Genomic DNA, 19,228 nt, shown 5'->3' with positions numbered 1-19,228 from the left:
TAATTGAGATCACAGTTCACCACAGCTTACCAGTTATAAACACTTACACTGGCCAAGAGACTTTCCCAGAAACTGAGAGCCAGGGATCACTAGTCTTTCGAGTAGAGCTTCTAAATAAAAGGCAGAAATCAAACTAATATGTAGAAAAAATAAGATGACATAGAGTATGCAGTGAACAAAAGAACTCAAATAAAATCATAAAATAAATTCAATTAATCTACTAGAGAGATAAGAACAGATATTAACTAAAACAGGACGTTATAAAAAGAGCACTAGAGGAATAAAAAAATTCTTGAATATTTAAATTATAATCATAGGAACCATGATGTAGAACAAAAAGGCAACTATGAAAACAGGATGGAAAAGGGAATAAAACTAGAGGTTCACTTTGGGAGAGCAAAAATGCAAATAATAAGAATTCCAAAGGTAAAGAATTTAAAAATGGAGATGGAAGGGGATGAAATATTAGGCATGTTTCCAGGAAATATACAGGAATTGAAAAACTTGCATTTAAAGATTGAAAGGCCCCTCAAATGCCCATCCTAACTGATGAAAAGAACTCATACCAAGACATATTACAAAATTTTAATACAAGTGCAGTGAAGAGCTCAAAAGTCTCCAGAGAGGTAAAAATAATGCAGATCCAAAATATTTGCAATTGAGGTAGCATTGGAATTCTCAGTAGCAATACTAAATGTTAGAAGACAAACGAGGCATGCCCTCATAATCGTGAGGGAAAATGATTTTCAATTTAGAAGTCCATACTTCGCCAAACTTCCATCAAGTTGGAAGATAAAAATAACATCCTTTTCAGACTGCATATGCAAGTTTGCAAATAAGATTCCTTCCATGCACCTTGTTTAGGAACCTCTAGAAGAATATGCTTCACTAAAATGAGGGAGTGAATCAAGAAACAGGAAGGCTTGGGATCCAGACAACAAGGGATCCGGAGAGGAGGACTGAATGTGAGTAGCTGTCCCAGTAGCAGGTCTGTGCACGGAAGTTGCAGGCAGGTGTTCTGGGTGGAGCAGGACAGAGGCTGCAGGACAGATGGCCTAAGAAGGAGAATTAGTAGAATTCTGAAGTACTCACAATTTCTAGAAGATATTTATCAGGAAGAAATATGTATATGTATAGCAGAGAAGCAAATTAAGATCAACCAACTGAAATAAGACAATTAATTCCAGGAAAAATAAAAAAGTTGTGTCTTTAAGGAAATGAAACTACCTGGCTGCTATGACTCAGCTGTCAAAATTTATACTCTCCTAATAATTCAAACATTGAATGCTAGTTTGACAAAATCAGTGGAGGTACAATGTTTTTAGGATGACGTGAGAAGTAGTATGTGTTTGTGTTTAGAGGCCAGGAAAATGGAAAGGACCTAAATCCACATCACCAGTAGTCAGACTTGTGCCAGTTATTTCCTTATGGACTCATAAGAATGCTAATTGGCTCTTAGAAGAATACTGATAAGTGACCAGATGACAAAGGTGGAACTTTCTTGACCTCAAGGAGCAACAGCAACAGACTGCAACCGTGTTAGATTATAAGCTGTGTAAAGGAAAGGCTCTTTTTTTCCTCTAGTGTACATAATCCAGCCCCAGCACAGCACCTTTCTCTAGTATACCATAATCCAGCCCCAGCACAGCACCTGATATCCATGCATGTGAGCCACACAGACCTCTTGCCCCATCCCCACTCCTGCAGTTCCTCTGCAGGATGTCAGTGGCGATAACTGGCAGTATGGTTTGTCGAGAAGGAAGAAATTTTCCTCCACTTTTTCTAAGTTTTTCTGGCTGGTCTAAGAAACAAATTGACATGAGACAGATCAATAGGAGAAAATAAAATTTAATTTCGTACGTATGGAAACCCTAAAGATAAAGAGTTCCTTGAAAATCAGGCAATTGAGGTTTTTATGGCATCCTGAGCTAAGGAGTAGGGGAAAGAGTCTGGGATTTCAAAGGGAAGGAAGGCAATTTACAGGAAGAGTGAAAAGAGTAAATATTTGGAAACAAATGTTTGCTGGCAAATCCAGAAACAATGAGATACAGAGAGGCCTGGCTAGATTCATCCCTGTCTACCACATGAACCTAGACCATGTTAACTATAGCTGTCTATGGTGAGGACTCTCTTCTTGGAGCTCATCTTCCATCTAAATTCTTTCAGGCAGTTAGGTCAAAGTCCCTTCCTGAGACTTTTGGGCCTCAATGAATTTCAGCTCAAGATAGGCAGCACAACAGAGTGTCACATCTTGAGGTGACTCCTTCTGAGCCCCTAGAGGTTCTCGTTCTCCAAGACTGGTTCTCAGCTAAGTCATGGTCCCCATCCTAGGCCACTGGCTTTGCTGTCACAAAGAGAATAAAACTGGAGGGTAGCAATGTTTGCATGACAAATATTGTGTGTAAGTAAAACATATTAATCCATGGCAAATTATTTATTTATTTAATTAATTCTTTTTTCTTTTTTTGGTGAGGAAGATTGGCCCTGAGCTAACATGTGTTGCCAATCTTCCTCTTTTTGCTTGAGGAAGATTTTACTTGAGTAACATCTGTAACAATCTTCCTCTATTTTCTATGTGGGCCACTGCCACAGCATGGTTTGATGAGTGGTACATAGGTCTGCCCCTGGGATCTGAACCAGTTAATTCCGGGCCACTGAAGTGGAGAGTGTGAACTGAACTACTATACCACTGGGCAGGCCCGGTGACCAATTGTTTTTAATTTTAAATGTTCATATTAGCAGAGAAATATCTTAGTGAGAGCTGTGTGATATAATTTTTGTCATGCACTGGATTAATGCACATTCATTTAAAAAACTATAAGCAATATTTAATGCTATCTTAAATATATGTGCTAAAATGGTAAACAGGGAAAAACATACTAAGCATTCAAAGAAAGTTCTATAGAAAACCGGTACAAATAAATGTACCCATACTGCCATGGCCCAGATTTGTTTTCCAGTCAGGGGACCACACTTGTCATACTGTGATGACTGTGTTTTGCTGTGTTGCTGAAAGCTATGCCACTGCTATTTCAAATGCCAGCAGGGTCACCCATGATGGACAGGTTTCAGCAGAGCTTCCAGACTACGACACCAGGAAGAAGAAATGGCCCCCGCCATGTCCAAAAACATTGGCCAGGAAAGCCCTATGAATAGCAGTGGAGCATTGTCTGATAGAGGGCTGGAAGGTGAGAGGATGGTGCAGAAAGAGTGGGCAGGGATCTGCTCTGCTGGACACAGAGTTGCTGGGAGTTGGAATTGACCTGACAGCACTAACAAAAAAAAATGTACCCACAAAGAATTCCTTCTCCTATGTTGTACCAATTTGGGTAACTGTCTTCTTTTTATTTTTGCAAAATACAAGGAGGAAAATTGCCTTAGGAAGTTATTTAAAGCAATAAATTTCTATTAAATTGACAATTACAGAAATACATCTGAAGAAAAATAAGAAGGAAGCATTTTATTGTATCTTCCTAATTTGTTCCAGAGCAATAAGGTGTACAAATGAGACAGGGCCGGAAAGCCCAGGGCCTGGTGGGGAGGGCAGCTGCAAACATAACTGCAATGGGCTAATGAAAGTTCACACCTCAGGACAGTTGCTGAGAGCTAACTAAGAATATCAGTGTTCCCACTAACCCCTCCCCCATTCAATGAGGTGGGCACAGTGATGGGCTAGCTCTTCCTATGAGGAGCACAGGCACCTGAGGGTGGTAAACTGCCCATGTTCCACATGACTCGCATTCAGGTGTCTGACTTTGAAGTCTGAGAGCCTGATCCAGAATGCACCCTGTGTGCTGGGGATGATAATAGCGGTGAAGGTGTTGATCGTAATAACTAACACAAGAACTATAAGCCAGAAGAAAGCTGCAGTCATATTAATGGGCACAAATAAAGAAAATGAGGCACAAAGAGATCAAGTGACTTGCCCCAGGCTGTAAGCTGTTCCGTAGGGGTTAAGACTCAGCTCATCTATACTCTTGAACACAGAATACTGCCTCTGATAATGAGTAATGATAACCAAATCCTTGCTCAATGCAGAAACACTTGTTGTCAAGAAAGTGAAATCAACACCAATCTTGCAAAAGCACCCATAATATCTTTTTGCTGTTGTTCATGTTTTTTGGTTTTTTCCCCCTGAGGATACACACTATTTTAAGAAATACAACAAGGACATACAGTGTTGTTTGAGGATAATGTCATGTCATTAATTATCCACAAGGTGGCAGGTGGGTGATGCCAAATTGGTCCCATACTAACAGCTATTGCAGATCTAGACAGATTTGAAAATAATCCCTTGGGGGTTTTCATTTATTTATAGATTTCTCCTACCTATGGAAACAGATCATCAATCCAAGGCATAAAGGGGAGAAATATAAGTCTCAGATACAATCACAAATGGCTATGAGTTCAGTACCTGAGGTATAAATTGCTTAATGAATCAACAGAGACTCCTAGTGTGACTTGTGCCTTGGGAACAACAGAAGAATGCTACGTGACCAGATGACAAAGGCCGGCTTCCTTTACCTCAAGGAGAAAAAGTCACCTTCTCAGAAAATATCTGTTCTAAAAATCCCATCTCCCTAATTGTCTTTTGATTAACTTCTTCCATTCTTTGAAAGTGGCACTGACTGAGGAGTTAGAAAACATGCCTAAAGCCATTCAGCCCACATAGAGCAAAGCCAACATTGAAACGTCAGTGAATTTAACTATAAGAATATGGCAGGCCCTATCGGCACTCTGCTTTCCCTCTGAAATTGGTAGATGAATCTATTGGAATACAAAGGATGTTCACTGAGTACACCTTAGGACTTAGGGAAGACATATTTTTATACGGTAGGTGGGAATCCAACCTGGCACTGGAGAAGCCACCACAACCCCATTTCAAAGACTAAATGTGTTAGAAATAGGGGTGTCTTAGCTCTTAACTGAAATAATGAGTATGTTGAAGGGGCAGGATGTTACCCTGTGAGGCCAAACACATGATGCTATACAAGAAGTTCTACACTGACAAGAATACAAATTATACAACCTTAAATTGCACAAAGAAACCAATTAATTGAAACAAACAAGGGTGACCACCTATTATTTGCTGCAAATTACATATATTCGAAACTATAAATGATTATGACATATTTTCCTCACATAAGGAAGACTAAGTCAGTAGAAGCAGTGATAGCAGTTATTGCTGTCATAATTAATTGTAACTAACACATTGAGAGCTTATTATTTGCTGGGTCCCATGCTGAGTACACTTATCAGACTATCAAACAAAGATACTCATGCTAAATTAATAAATTAGTCCCAAGTAGCAGTCCTAAGGATACCATGCAATCCTAGTATCACTACCTTGTTCATTTACTGGCCTGCTCTCCAAGACAACTCTCTTCTCCTCTCAAATTTTTAACAAATCCTCCTTGCTCTTCACAAATAGAAACTCTGCTTGATTCTAATTGCACTGAGAAAACAGACTCCATAAGAAGAGAACTTACTTGTGTCACATATGCTCTATTCCATCTCCCGCAGCAGTCAATGAACTGGCTGATGCTCACAGAAATGCTCCAGCTCTCCTCTTCTACACTGATTTCTATGTTCTCTGTTTCTTCATCATCAAAGCAATCTTAATATTGAATCATTTCCTTGAACACATAAACATTTGTAATATCTCACAACAACAAAAAACGTATCGATATCAATTGACATCAGGATGTCTTTCTAGCTATTGCTCCATTTCTCTGGTATCATTTACCCCCCCCAAAAAAAGATAAAACTATGTTTTTACTTTCCTCATCGTGTCCATTTTCTATCCTTTGATATACTACCCTTTTTCCTCTCTGAGCATGACTCCACTGAAATTGCTTTTATTATTAATTATTATTATTATTAATTGGACTTAATAGGTCACAGATGATCTCCACATTGCCAAATAAAATGGGCACACTCTTGGGTGTGTAATTCAACTGGAAACTGCGCCTGATGCAGTTGATGATACTCTTCATCTTTCTTGAGTTGTGTCTGAGATATTACTTCTGCTTATTCCATCAGACCCTCTCTCTTTTCTCACTTGCTTCCCAACTGAACACAGCTGCCTCAGGTCTCAGTCTCAAACCTTTTCTCTTATTTAAGTGATCTCAACTAATCCCATGTTTTTAAATACCCATTCCTTTCTGGAGACTACCAAATTTAAGCCTTCAGGCCAGAATTCTATTCTGAATTTCAACTGACTTGACATATCTAAGAGGCATTTCAAAATTGTTTCTACAACAACTGGATTCTTTATTTTTCCTATTAAAACCTGCCACTCTAGAGGTTTTCAAAATCTCAGTAAATGGAAATTCAATGTTTCATTCACTGGAGCCCAAATCACTGAGTTATCCTTCATTCCACATTCTTTCCCTACAGACATCCTTTCCTGAGCTAAATTCTTTTTTGTCACCATCCTACTAAATGCATCTTTTCCCCTCATCTTTGAAACCTACTAAATTATCTTTCTGCTTCCAACCAAGATCCCTGCTCCATTCTCCATGTTATAGACATATAAATCACTTTAAAAATGTACGTCTCGGGGCCGGCCCCGTGGCTGAGTGGTGAAGTTGGCACACTCTACTGCAGTAGTCGGGGTTCATCAGTCTGATCCTGGTAAGGACCTATTCACCACTCATCAAGCCATGCTGTGGTGGCATCCCACATAGAACAACTAAAAAGACTTACAACTAAGATGTACAACTATGGACTGGTGGTTTGGGGAGAAAAAAAAGAGGAAGATTGGAGACAATGTTAGCTCAGGGCCAATCTCCCTCACACAAAAAAAGGAAAGAATTAGTACCCTAAAAAAATAATGTATATCTCATCAAGTCACATCTCTACAAAAAATTCTTGAAGAGCTGTCCATCTTATTCAGAACAAAACCAATAATTTATCAAAGTACCCTTGTTGAATCACACAGGGCTAAGAAATGGAAACTTCCTGACCACAAACTTCATGTAGCCTTGTATGCTGGTTTTACACTCGCAGAGAAAAAGGGAAAATAGTGCCCTTTGATGTGAAATACTAGAGCCTATTCCCTTCAATTAGGTGTGTAATGTTTGGGCAGTCATAATTCATAGTCAGTTTAATTAAATTCATTGAGTATTTACTGTGGTCTGGTATTTGATGTCCCCATTTTAAGCTCAAGGGCTGTGAAGATGATGATAGAGCTGAGTCCACTAAGGCAAATACAATAAAATACGTGATCAAAATTGTGTGATTGCCTTCTTTGCCACTTGTGAATTGCCATTGTTTTTCTTTTTGATACAAAAATGTTCACAGAATTTTTGGCACCAAGAGTTGTTAGCTTTGGAGGATTTTTTGGTTTGTTTATCCATGATCGAGATTTGAAGTCAACCTGGTTCAAAATAAAGGGTTGCTGTGAGCTCTATTATCTGTTCCCTTTTTTTCCTAGAGACAAGAGCCAAGACAAGATGAATTATTAACTAATTTGATAAGAAATTATTTTTGATGACTGGCCAAAATTGCATAAACAATGAAATTTCTTTTGTTCTCTCCCCTAAGGAACAAGTTTCCAGACAGGATAAATCCTCTTTATTGGCAATTGCAAGTATCTTTGATAGCTGACTGAATAGTCTCTTGTGAACATGACACCCAGAGCTGTTCTCAGGAAGACTATTTTCACAGTGTTGAATCCCTAGGAATCACTTGTGGATACTTTCTGAGCAGATGAGCATCATGAAAATAATTTTTTAAATGCCTCCCATGACATCCTTGTTTCTGAGGCTGTAGATGAGAGGATTGAGCATGGGTGTGAAGACGGCATAGAAGGCTGACACCACCTTGTCCTGTTCAGGGGTGTGGAGTGACTGGGGCAGCACATAGATGTAAAAGGCAGCCCCACAGAAAATGCTGACTACAGTCAAGTGGGACCAACAAGCGGTAAAGACTTTTTTTCAACCTGCGGGAGAGTGCCTTGGTGGACCATTAACAAGATGAGAGAGTAGGAAGTTGAGATAATAGAGATGGGGATGAGCAACATGAGTACATAGCACATGTACATCAGGGTTTCATACACGGATGTGTCAGCACAGGCCAGTCTGAGAACTGCAGGGATCTCACAGAAGAAATGGTTGATACTGCGGGAGCCACAGTAGGGGACATTCATTGTAATAGGGGTGAGCAGGAAGCCATCCAGTGACCCACCAAACCAGGCACCAGAAGCCAGGAGAAGACACACCCTGTGGTTCATCAGGTCTGGGTACCTAAGAGGGTTACAGACAGCCACATAGCGGTCATAGGCCATGAGGCCCAAGAGGAAGAACTCTGAGCCAATCATGGTCAAGTAGAGGAAGATCTGGATGCCACAGGCCACAAAGGAAATGGTCTTCTCTTTAGAAACCATGTCAACCAGCAGCTTTGGGACAGTGGTACAAATGAAAAGGGTGTCCATGATGGACAGCTGGCTGAGCAGAAAGTACATGGGAGTGTGGAGGCGGGTGTCCACCTGAATCAAGACTATCATGACCAAATTTGCAGTTACAGCCACCATGAAAATAGCAAAAATAACAGCAAAGATAATCCCTGTAGCTTTGCTCTTCACCAGAAGCCCCAGGAGGATAAAGTCAGAGGATGTAGTTCCATTCTTCATTGACATTGCCTATGGCAGCTCCAGGGGAGCAGGAAGCCACATAGACTAGGAAGGAAATGGAGAGAAAACACTTTCTTTATGAGGGAAACTCACAACCAGAGGGTACTGGTAAGGATGAAATTTTCCAAGGCAGAATGCTAGAGGAAAACAGGGAGACCAATGAACACATCATGAGTCACTAACTGTGTCCCTATTTCTCCTCATTGACGAAGAGAACTTTCTATATTTTTTTCTCTTTGCACTGCAATATATGGGTTATGCTAATTGCATAAGAAACTTGGTGTTTGTGATACCTGGAATACATATCTGTCCTATTCATTCTGTATTTCTGGCTTCCAGAACACTGTGTAGTTCATAGTAGGGCCTTTGGAGAAAAGGACAAATAATTTATTGATATTTGAATGGCTAAAAGTGAGTAAAAAGATAACGTAGCAAATGACTAATGGAAAGAAAAAAAAACACACTCCTTGTGCATCTCATCTTTTCTTAATACTTCACTTCTGACATTTCTTGTTATCAAATGTGTGAGGATTTCTCTCCTATACTAAACAATTCTCCAACTCTCCAGACTACTGCTCAGCATCCAACAATTTAATTATGTCTCACTGTGTACGTGCAAATAGTGTCAAAACTCACAGATTGAGGGCTCAGTTCCAGAAGACTACCCCCACCCTTGAGACGCTAATGGTAATTCCAAGTTGTTACCTGTGCTTCTGACCTATTGGTTATAAATCAGAGGTTTCCATGCCCCCAGTTTTGGTTTCAATTTTGTAGAGCTACTCACAAAACTCAATAAAACATCCCAATTACTAGATTAATAGTTTATTATAAAAGAATAAAACCCACGAACAGCCAGTTGGAAGATGCACAGGGCAAGGTATGTGGGAAGGAGCATGGGACTTCCTTGCCCTCTCTGGAAATGTCACACTGTGCACCTCCAATTGTTCACCAGTTCAGAAGTTCTCCAAACCTTAGTTTAGCCTTCATTAAATACCATGATTAATTAAGTCATTTGTCATTGGTCACTAATTGAAATTCTAGTTTCTCTCCCCTCCTTGAGGTCAAGGGTGAGGGATGCTAGGGATTGGGGGTAGAGGTGGGAGTAAAAGTTCCAAACATCTAATCAGATGGGTGGTCCTCATGAGCAACCAGCCCCTATCCTTAAGTGCTTTCCAAAAGTCACCTAATTAACATAAACTCAAGTGTGGTTAGAAGGAGCTTTTTATCAATAACAACAGACATCTTTATGGCTCTTTTAATTTAGACAATTCCAAGGGTTTTAGGAGGTCTGTGCCAGAAAGGGGGACAAAGACCAAATATGTATTTCTAATTATACATCACAATATCAAAAGGATTAGGACATTTGTTGGGGCCTCACAAATGAAGTGCTCTAGCTGTCATATTTCACCTGGGTTATTCCAGTAGCTTTCCCACTGTCTCCCTGTTCTCTCCCTTGTATGCTTTTAGTCTGATCTCAGCAGAGCAAAGTGATCTTGAGAAACCCACATCAGAACAGATCTCTCTCTACTATGACACCTCATCTCCCACTCCAGGCACATCATGTTGTGACCCTTTTACACTCTGAAATTGTCTCCTGCCTCCTCCAGTGTGTTTACCCTGGTGCTGCAGCTCCCCTGGTCTCCTTGCCGATCCTTGTCCCAAATCCGAGGGAGTCCCCAGCCCATGGCATTTGCCTCTGCTGTACCCAGGCCTGGGTCTCCTCCCCACATCTGTGTGGTTGTCCTTCATGTCTTTCAGGGCTTTGTTCAAAACCCTCCTTTCAGAGGGGCCTATTCTGGTAAGACTTGATGACTGTTTTTTTCATATTTCTTAATACTATCTGACATGCGATACATTCATTTCATTTTTTCTTGTCTCCTGCACCTACAAAGAAAGCTCCATACAAGCAAGGATGTTTGCCTATTTTAACACTGTGTGCTTCCAGAATATGAAAGAATGTGTGATACATGGTAAATATTGTCAAATACTTAAATGAATAATTAAATACATATAGGTAAAGAAAAATAAACTGTTTATTTTTTCTGCATTTAAAGATGGTATACTGATAGAAAAATTCCTTTAAAATACTCTGGGTGTGTTCTCTAAATGTGCTAAAGGGAAATACTTTTTTAAAGGCCAGGTCCTTGTGTTATTCTTCAATCCAAAGTAAAGTTTTCATAAAATAAGATCTATTCGTATTTTCTAATAAGAAACAGTTCTAGGAAACAGAAATAAATCACGAGTCTCTAAGATCAAACAGCAATACAAATTCCACATTAACTCATTGAGGTTTCACATACACAAATCTGAGACAATCACTCTGTGACTTAAAATCAACACACTATTTCAGAGTCAGATGTCAGCACAATTTACCGTAAACAAGGGTCTCACCACTTTTACTCTCTTCTGAATCTGTGCTTACTGCAACAGCTGCTCATTCGTTAGGCCCCAATTGCTGTGTAGAAGATCACTATAGCTTCAGATGTTATGATCTATCTGGAGATTGTATTGTGGTGCCAACAATACAGTGTGAACTTACCCTATGTTAAATAGATGAACGGACAGAAAATCTTTACACATGGTTTTTCTCAGCCACAAGTTTCCATTTGGTTTCTATTACGAGAAAAATTATGTCTTCAAACATGCTACTATTAATTTGATATTGTACTAAATTCAGTAAAGTGGTAATAGATTTACTTTAGTGTTAATTAAGCCAACTGCAGTAGGCAGAATAATGCCCCTCCACCACCTGCAAAGATCCCCATGTCCTAATCCTCAGAACTTGTAAGTATGGTCCCTTACTTGATGAAGGGACTCCATAGATGTGATAAGTTAGGATGGTGAAATAAGGAGAGCATCCTAAAATGTCCTTTGGTGTCAATGTAATCATAAAGACCCTTGTAATAGGGAGGCAGGAATCAGAGGAGGAGATGTGACATTAAAAACAAAGGTCAATTATTCAGATGCTGGCTTTGAAGATGAAGGGGATCATGAAGCAAGTAACGTGAGTGGGCTCTAGAAATAGAAATAGGCTAGAAAACAGATTCTCCTCTCAGGTCTTCAGAAAGGAGTGTAGCCCTCCTGATACCGTTATTTCAGCCTAACATGACTTATCTGGATTTGTGACTTCCAGAACTGTAAGATAAAACATTTGTGTCATTTTAAGCCAGTGAGTTTGTGGTAGATTGATACAGTAGCCACAGAAAACCAATAGGCAAATAAATATTTTAATCAGCTTTTAAATGTAAACATAATTGAGCCAAGCTGCTAATAAGAAATTAGTCAGCACCCATGCAGTTCTTGCTGTGTGCCATGCATTATTCCGCATGCTGCAGGGTTTTGATGTTGGCTCTTTTCACTGCACTTCTATTGGGTCAATTACTGAAATTATCACTATCTCAAATTTGGAGAAACTGAGGAACAGAGAGGGCAAGTGGTAGAGCTGGGTTCGGGCTCAAAGACTCAGACTTTGCTTCCCATGCTCTCTACTACTACATTCAATTGATCCCTAAATGCACAATATCCTTTTAAGCATCAGATAAGCTTACAGTGAGCTAATATGAGTGAAATGAATACAGGCTGTGAGGCGACAATCACATTCAAGAAACATTGGAATTTCTGATCAAAATATGTCAACAGATTTATAAAGTAAAAACATAAAGTTAATTATTTCCAGAAACCCCAAATGGTCTCTAACTCCTTGGCAACTTCCAGTGAACATGTGTTGACTGCAGATGCCTGGCTTCATAATGAGGTCTACAAAAAATTAAAAAATCATCACCAAATGTACTCCAAGAAGGATCCTCCAAACACAAACCTCACTGCTGATCATCCAGTGCCAACGGCGACTTCTTATCTCCAAGCAGACGTAATAATGCCTCCTCCAACAGGCCTGCTCCCAGTCCTTCACCAGCACCACCACCTGTATATAAGCAGAGCCATTCCCTTTCGGGGATCCTGGTTTGAAGGAAATCCTCTGTAATGTGTGTCAGGGGAACTGGCAGAGTTTGCTCAAGAATAAATGATGGAAAATATGAATGTTTAAAACCTAATATACCAGAAAAGTAAAATAATTTTTTTAGAAAAGAGAGGAGGAATACATACAAAAAATGCTCAGAAATGGTTGAAACACACACGTCGGTGTAAACAACTCTAATTTGCTAGTCTAAGTTTCCAAGACCTCTAAAGTCACCCCAAGTTCTAAGGTGTCACTTTACCCTTGCTCCTCTGGCAGTTTAATGTGATCCTTACATAGAATCTGGGCCTCAACAGCCTGGGTGAAATTCCAGGGATTGTCACTTATTACCTATAGGACATTGATCAAGTCACTCATCAAGTCCCTTATGAGCAAATGGACATCAGAGTAGCCCCTGACTTCAGAGTGTTAATTGAGGATTCTGTGCAAGGCCCTCATAATAATATCTGATACCTAAAATACTTTTACTAAAATTTTGAGTATAATATTTAGGATCTCCCCTTATTCACAATAAACATCTCTCCACTTTCAGTAATAGTGGAAAGAGCACAGGCTCCAAAATGAGAAAAAGTCATTAATTTCTGAATTTGAAAAAATGGCCAGTATATGTAACTTTGTTTTAGTTACTTTAATCCTTTCAAGACTACTTTCCCAATATATAAAGAAGACATTATAGGAAAAATTATTATAATTTATAATTTTTAGGTTATATTCTAAGATTCTAAAACTTTCCTTGTCATTTTAAAAATTGGCATTGGCTCAGTTCTCTTTCTTGAGACTGAGACTACTGAATACAGACACAAAAGATGTGATTTTGTACAGAAAAACACTCGAAGATAAAGAAGTTTCATGATCTTTCAAATTTGAAATGACTCTTATTTGCAGGCAGACTGACTTGGGTCAAAGCTGTACTACTCTCTCTCATAGAAGTTCCCACAGTTTATCCAGGGAGGTGAGGAAGCAGATGTCTCTAGTGCAGCTTCACCAGCTCTGCAGAAGCTGAGGTTGAGAAACGCAGATTTAACTGTTTTCAGACATGTCTCCTGATTTCATCTCCCTAAGGCTGTTGACCACTCATTAAAGTGACTGCTTATTGCATTTAAACACTATGGAAATTCAGGAAAAAAAAATTTTGCTAATGTCAACTGATATAAGAAGTTCTAAGACTCACTCTAACACCTAAGTTTTTAGTCAGTATGGAAGAAAGCATGTCTTTGTCCCCACAGGTGAACAAATGCCTACCTATGCCTCCTACCTTCTGTTTGCTCAAAAGCAAACAGGCGTCTATGGCAAATCTAGAAAAAGCCAATGATGCTTCTTTGCAGGTGCCAGAATTTTAAAATACTTAAGTAGAAATAACATCAGAATTGATGAAGCTGGAAAGAACTTAAGTATGGTTCTTTTGATTCTAGCTTCACCCTTGACATGTAATTCTGTGTGAGTTTGTAAAAGTCATCTAATTTCTTGGACTTTCAGTTGCCACTGCAACTCTTAAAACCTGAGTTTCTCAGAAAAAGAGAGAAAAAACAGAATTATATAACCATTAACATTTGTATATTCGAGTGCTAAGTTTTCCAAAATGAAATGGCATTCATTCACTCATTTAACGAATAATTTTTAAAAACATATTTCTATATCAGGAAAATTTCTTGGTGCTTAGGATGCATCGGGGAACAAAGTCCAGATCCCTGGCCTTGCTTATGTGATAAGCAAAATCTAATATAATTGACTAAGCTTAAAAATCTAATTAAAGAAAATGAAGTAAAGCAATATGGGTTGGTCAGAGTTGATGCTGCAGATATGTATCACTTTCATATTTGCAGTTAGTTGTGTAAACCAAAGTAACGTAGCAGAACCTGAAACCTTAACTTTTCTCTTGAACCTTGAATCTCTGGGGTTTTGAAGGAAGAGTACTCACTGGGATGTTGTTAATGTGTGACAGACCATGGTAGGTGTGCAGGTTTAATAAGATCTATTCCCAACGCAGTGTCATCTGAAAAAAAATTAAAAAATGCTTCTGGTTTTAGCCAATTATATCTTTATTAATACCCCTGTCATTTTAGTTAAATAATCTCTCAATGCCATGAAATTAAGCATCATTACAGTTGTTCTGCCTCATGTAAATCACTTGTGTACAGAATCAGGATCTGATATTTCAAGCATTTCGCATTCACATTGTTATCAGACTTCACTTACTAGGACTTCACTTTGTGCAAAGTGAGTCTAACTTGTCAGGGATATACCTTCTACGTGACAGAGTCTGAATTCTCTACTCCATGCTAAATAATCCTCTCAATATTTTCATTTTCTCCATCACTCCTTCATGTCTGAAACCTTACTGGGAATTCAATGAAGCATTTAATAAACTAAGTAGACTTCATATTATCAACTACTACATTTTTATATTATGTAAATATACTTGTTAAAATTTGTTGTATAAATAAAATAAATATGTATAAGCAAGGGTTCAGTTAATTTTATGTCCATATTCCTCACCTATAGCAAAACCCCACAGGAGTCTGAGTGCCCTTCAACAAGGATAATAGGGTTCTTGGTAGACCAGACTAGCTGGCATATAGCAGAAAATGAACAGGGATTTATCAATGTGTTACTCTCATGAGGAATTTTTCCCCCAGGTCACTATCACGACTAAGACGCAGCACATTGTGCCATGTTCTTCTCTCTTTTCTATCAATTAATAGGAAGGTTTGGCACAAAAAACACAACACCAGAAGTCAAAAGACATGGTTCTGAGGCCCCCATCCCCTTATTGCTTGGGAGAGGTTATAACTTGCTCTGAACATCAGCTTCTTCATCTCCCATGAGGTTGATTCCTTCTCTAAAAACTTGGTAGGACTTTGTGATGATCAGAACGAAAATCACATAATGTAGTTGAATATGTTTTGATCAATGGGGACTGTTTTCGCTTCATCTTTTCTCCATAATCTGGAGCAGTACCTGACATCTTGTGTGTATACAATTGCCATTTTTGAAAAAATTTAAATTATCACAATTTTCATTCTCAAGTTAATATATTTTTAATAAAGAGGAAAATCTTGGGACCATAAATTATCTTATATAATAATTTGGTACAATGACTGGAGAAAAATCCTCGCTTATCCCTCATAAGATAGGATTGGTCTTGTGAGTGAGGAGAGAGGACATCCACAATATATATGATGTAACTTAAAAAAAAGTTTAATTATATTAAAGCATAGCATACAACAGAAAAATGCAAACATCAGAAGTGACAAGACCAATAAGTTATCACAAAGTGAACACATCCATGCAACCACCATTGAGATGGAGTACAGACTCTTAACATCACAGAAGTTCCCTCTTCCCCTGCCCCGATCTAGTGACTGATTCCTATGAAATTTCTAGGAAGTCATCTAAATGCACCTCCTTACCTGCTGTTTTCAGATAATTTTGAACTATTTATTAAGTTAAATGTTCTTGTTAATTATGCAAAGGATTCATCTTGGAAATGTAAGAACAAAAGCCCTGTTAGATATTAATATATAGCAACCTAGGTCCAGGTAGGACTCTGAGGAAATGGGAAAGAAGGCACAAATAGAGGGGAAATGAGAATTATGATGTGAAAGATTTTTTGGAGGGAAAGACCAGTAGAGATGCTAACAAAGGCAGGAAACAGAAAGCAGAGTCTCAAGAGAATTAAAAGGAAATAGAACTGAGTTAAAATAACATTGAGGATATGTTGTAAATGAATCCCCGTCGGTTTCTCCACTTGAAGAGATTTATCTATCCAAGTCATTCTTCCATCTCTTTTCTGTTTGGTTGATTTCAGGATAAGATCAATTTATTAGGAAACTTCCAAGTCAAAACTAATCTTGCGAACAGCTATTTATGAGAAAATGTTTAACTTACATCAACAACTATGGAGGAAACATTTTTCCCTCTATATGGAAACTAACATAACATAAGGCTGAGTAATCTTCTCTTACGCTTTGCCAACTATGAAACCACCGAAAAATGTGTCCAACATTTTGTAAGCCTTCTATTGATAGAGAAAATAAACACCAGCTGAATCAAAACATTTTTTTAATTTGACATATTTTATGATCTTACATTCATTTGAAAGTTAAAATTGGGTAAATGGATAGAAGAAGCTCAGTGAGTGTGCTCTTTGTTTAGTTAATGTTCTATTGAAGACCTGCATGTATCAAAACACCACACTTAACCAAAAGCTAATTAAAAGAAGCAATATTTGTCTACCAGTATACCAGCTGGAGAGATTGAGAATGGGAGCACTGACCAAGACAGCTGCGTTAGCTAATGTAACGTCTTGATTTGTTTATTTCATTGTTATCTATGCCATATTATTAAGGCATGGATAAAATGTTTGAAAGATTATAGCAATGTTACTACCTTAGTGATAGAAATCAATTTTAATCGATCCATAAATGTTTATTGATTTCCAGGCACATATTAGGCACTATGGGTAAAAAGCCATAATAATTACCCATAGTGGTTAGAGAACACAAACATTCATAAAAGGTGACTAAGAATATAGAAACCAAAATACAACTGAATTGTCTGTATAAAAGTTTCCTAAGTAAAGCTGCTACATTATTATCATTAGAAAATATTTAATTTGTACTGATTGTTTGACATTAAATTATCAAGGACATAGTGACTGCTACTTGCAATTTCTTTATTTTTATTGCTCTAACATTGGTTTATAAGGCTACATAAATTTCAGGTGTACATCATTATGTTTTGATTCCTGTGTAGATTACATCATGTTCACCATACAAAGACTAATTACAATTCATCCCCACACACATGTGCCTATTGACACCTTTCACCTCCTTCCCCTTCAAAAGTTGGTCAGCAGTACAAACACAAAAGACACATGAACACATGTAACATATAAAAACATTGATTCAGAACTCTTCAAAGAGATATTTGGCCTGCCTGATTTATAGTGTTACTTGAAGAGAATGCTCCCTGGGAAATGTTTTTTGGTGAATCCAGACAAGCAAGTTGGCTAATGCTGAGATGCTCGCTACCTTTTGCTATAGTTCATAAATAATGCTTGCAATGGGATGATTTTGGCTGTTGATAATTCAGGATTGTTAAAGTGACACTGGATATTTTTCAGAACCAAGAATACATATTCTGGAATGACGGTGTGACATTGGCCACAGTACCCAGGATGTTTGGGCCCTGCCTCCTTTAGTATTTCCTGGACACATCTCCCACTCTGAATCTCTTGGAGGAGGTGCATCTCCTCAGCAATTTCCTTAGAGCTGTGGCTACATCTTTATTCCTCAAGCTATAGATGAGTGGGTTGAGCATGGGGGTGAGGATGGTGTAGAAGGTGGACACAACCTTGTCTTTCTCCTGTGTGTGGTAGGAATGGGGCAGCACATTGGTGTAGAAAGCTGCTCCATAGAAAATGCTCACTACCATAATATGGGAGGAACAGGTGGCAAAGGCTTTATGCTGGCCCTCCGTAGAGTTCATCCAATGGACAGTAGGCAGGATGTGGGTATATGAGACAGAGATGATGGATATAGGGATGAGTAGCATCGTTACACAGCAGGCATACATCAGGGTCTCATAGAGTGACGTGTCGACACACGACAGCTTCAGCACTGCTGGCATCTCACAGAAAAAGTGGTTGATCTTTCTGGACCCACAGTAGGGGAAACTCATTGTGAAGGGGGTCAGCATGAATCCATCCAAGGAGCCACCAATCCAGGAGCTCACCACCATGAACAAGCAAATTCTGCGGTTCATAAGGAGAGGATAGTGGACTGGGTTACACACAGCCTCATACCGGTCATAGGCCATGAGGCCTAGCAGGAAAAATTCCCCTCCCATCAGGGTCAGGCAGAGGGATATCTGAAGAGCACAACCCAGAAAAGAGATAGTCTTTTCTTTGGACAGAAGGTCTTGCATCATCTTGGGGACAGTGATATAGATGTAGACTGTGTCCATGATGGACAGCTGGCTGAGCAAGAAGTACATGGGCGTGTGAAGGTGAGAGTCCATGTGGATGAGCAGCATCATGACCACATTGGCCATTACAGCCACCAAAAAGGTGGAGAAGACCACTGCAAAGATAAGCTCAGGGAATGTGGGATGGGTGATGAGACCCAAGAGGCTGAAGTCAGTGGAGTTCTGGAGAATGGCCTCCATGCCCATGTCACATGGTAGCTCCTAGGGGCCCAGAGGCAAAATGTTGATGGGTTAATTAATAAGCTGATACTTAGGGAGAACCCACCATAAATAGTATGTCAGAAGCAGCGTGGGATCAAAAAGAACATAGACTTCAGAATCATGTTGAATCCTGGTTTCAATATTAATGGTCCATGTCACATTGGACAGATTAATTTATAGACAAACTCAGTTTCATCATCTATGAAAGGTTAACATAGGTCTATATCCCTCTAGGATTAATGTGAGAGGTAAATGTAACAGCTCATGCAGTACCACATTTAGAGTTTGTCCCATTTTTATTTTGAAGCATCTTCTATATACCTTCTATAATATTACTACTTTAGACTGAGTATTTGCTGAGGTTGGTAACTGTGCCTTCCTCTCTATATTGCCTTGTAATCAATATTCATAGCTTGATTGGATTTAAA

General features: G+C 38.9%; 1 protein-coding gene and 1 pseudogene across 1 annotated transcript; both read right to left on the bottom strand.

The window, feature by feature from the left end:
* Positions 1-7,681: 7,681 nt before the first annotated feature.
* Positions 7,682-8,641, bottom strand: OR2T11CP (olfactory receptor family 2 subfamily T member 11C, pseudogene; annotated as a pseudogene).
* A 9,169-nt stretch (positions 8,642-17,810) lies between these two features.
* LOC138917782 (olfactory receptor 2T2-like) lies at positions 17,811-18,785 on the bottom strand. Its single transcript, XM_070235939.1, has one exon. The coding sequence runs from the start codon at positions 18,783-18,785 to the stop codon at positions 17,811-17,813; it is 975 nt and encodes a 324-aa protein (XP_070092040.1).
* Positions 18,786-19,228: the final 443 nt, after the last annotated feature.

This window comes from Equus caballus, chromosome 15 (genome assembly GCF_041296265.1).
Source record: "Equus caballus isolate H_3958 breed thoroughbred chromosome 15, TB-T2T, whole genome shotgun sequence".
Taxonomy (NCBI): domain Eukaryota; kingdom Metazoa; phylum Chordata; class Mammalia; order Perissodactyla; family Equidae; genus Equus; species Equus caballus.
Note: the sequence above shows the minus strand (reverse complement) of the source record. Positions and strands in the feature narration are given on the sequence as shown.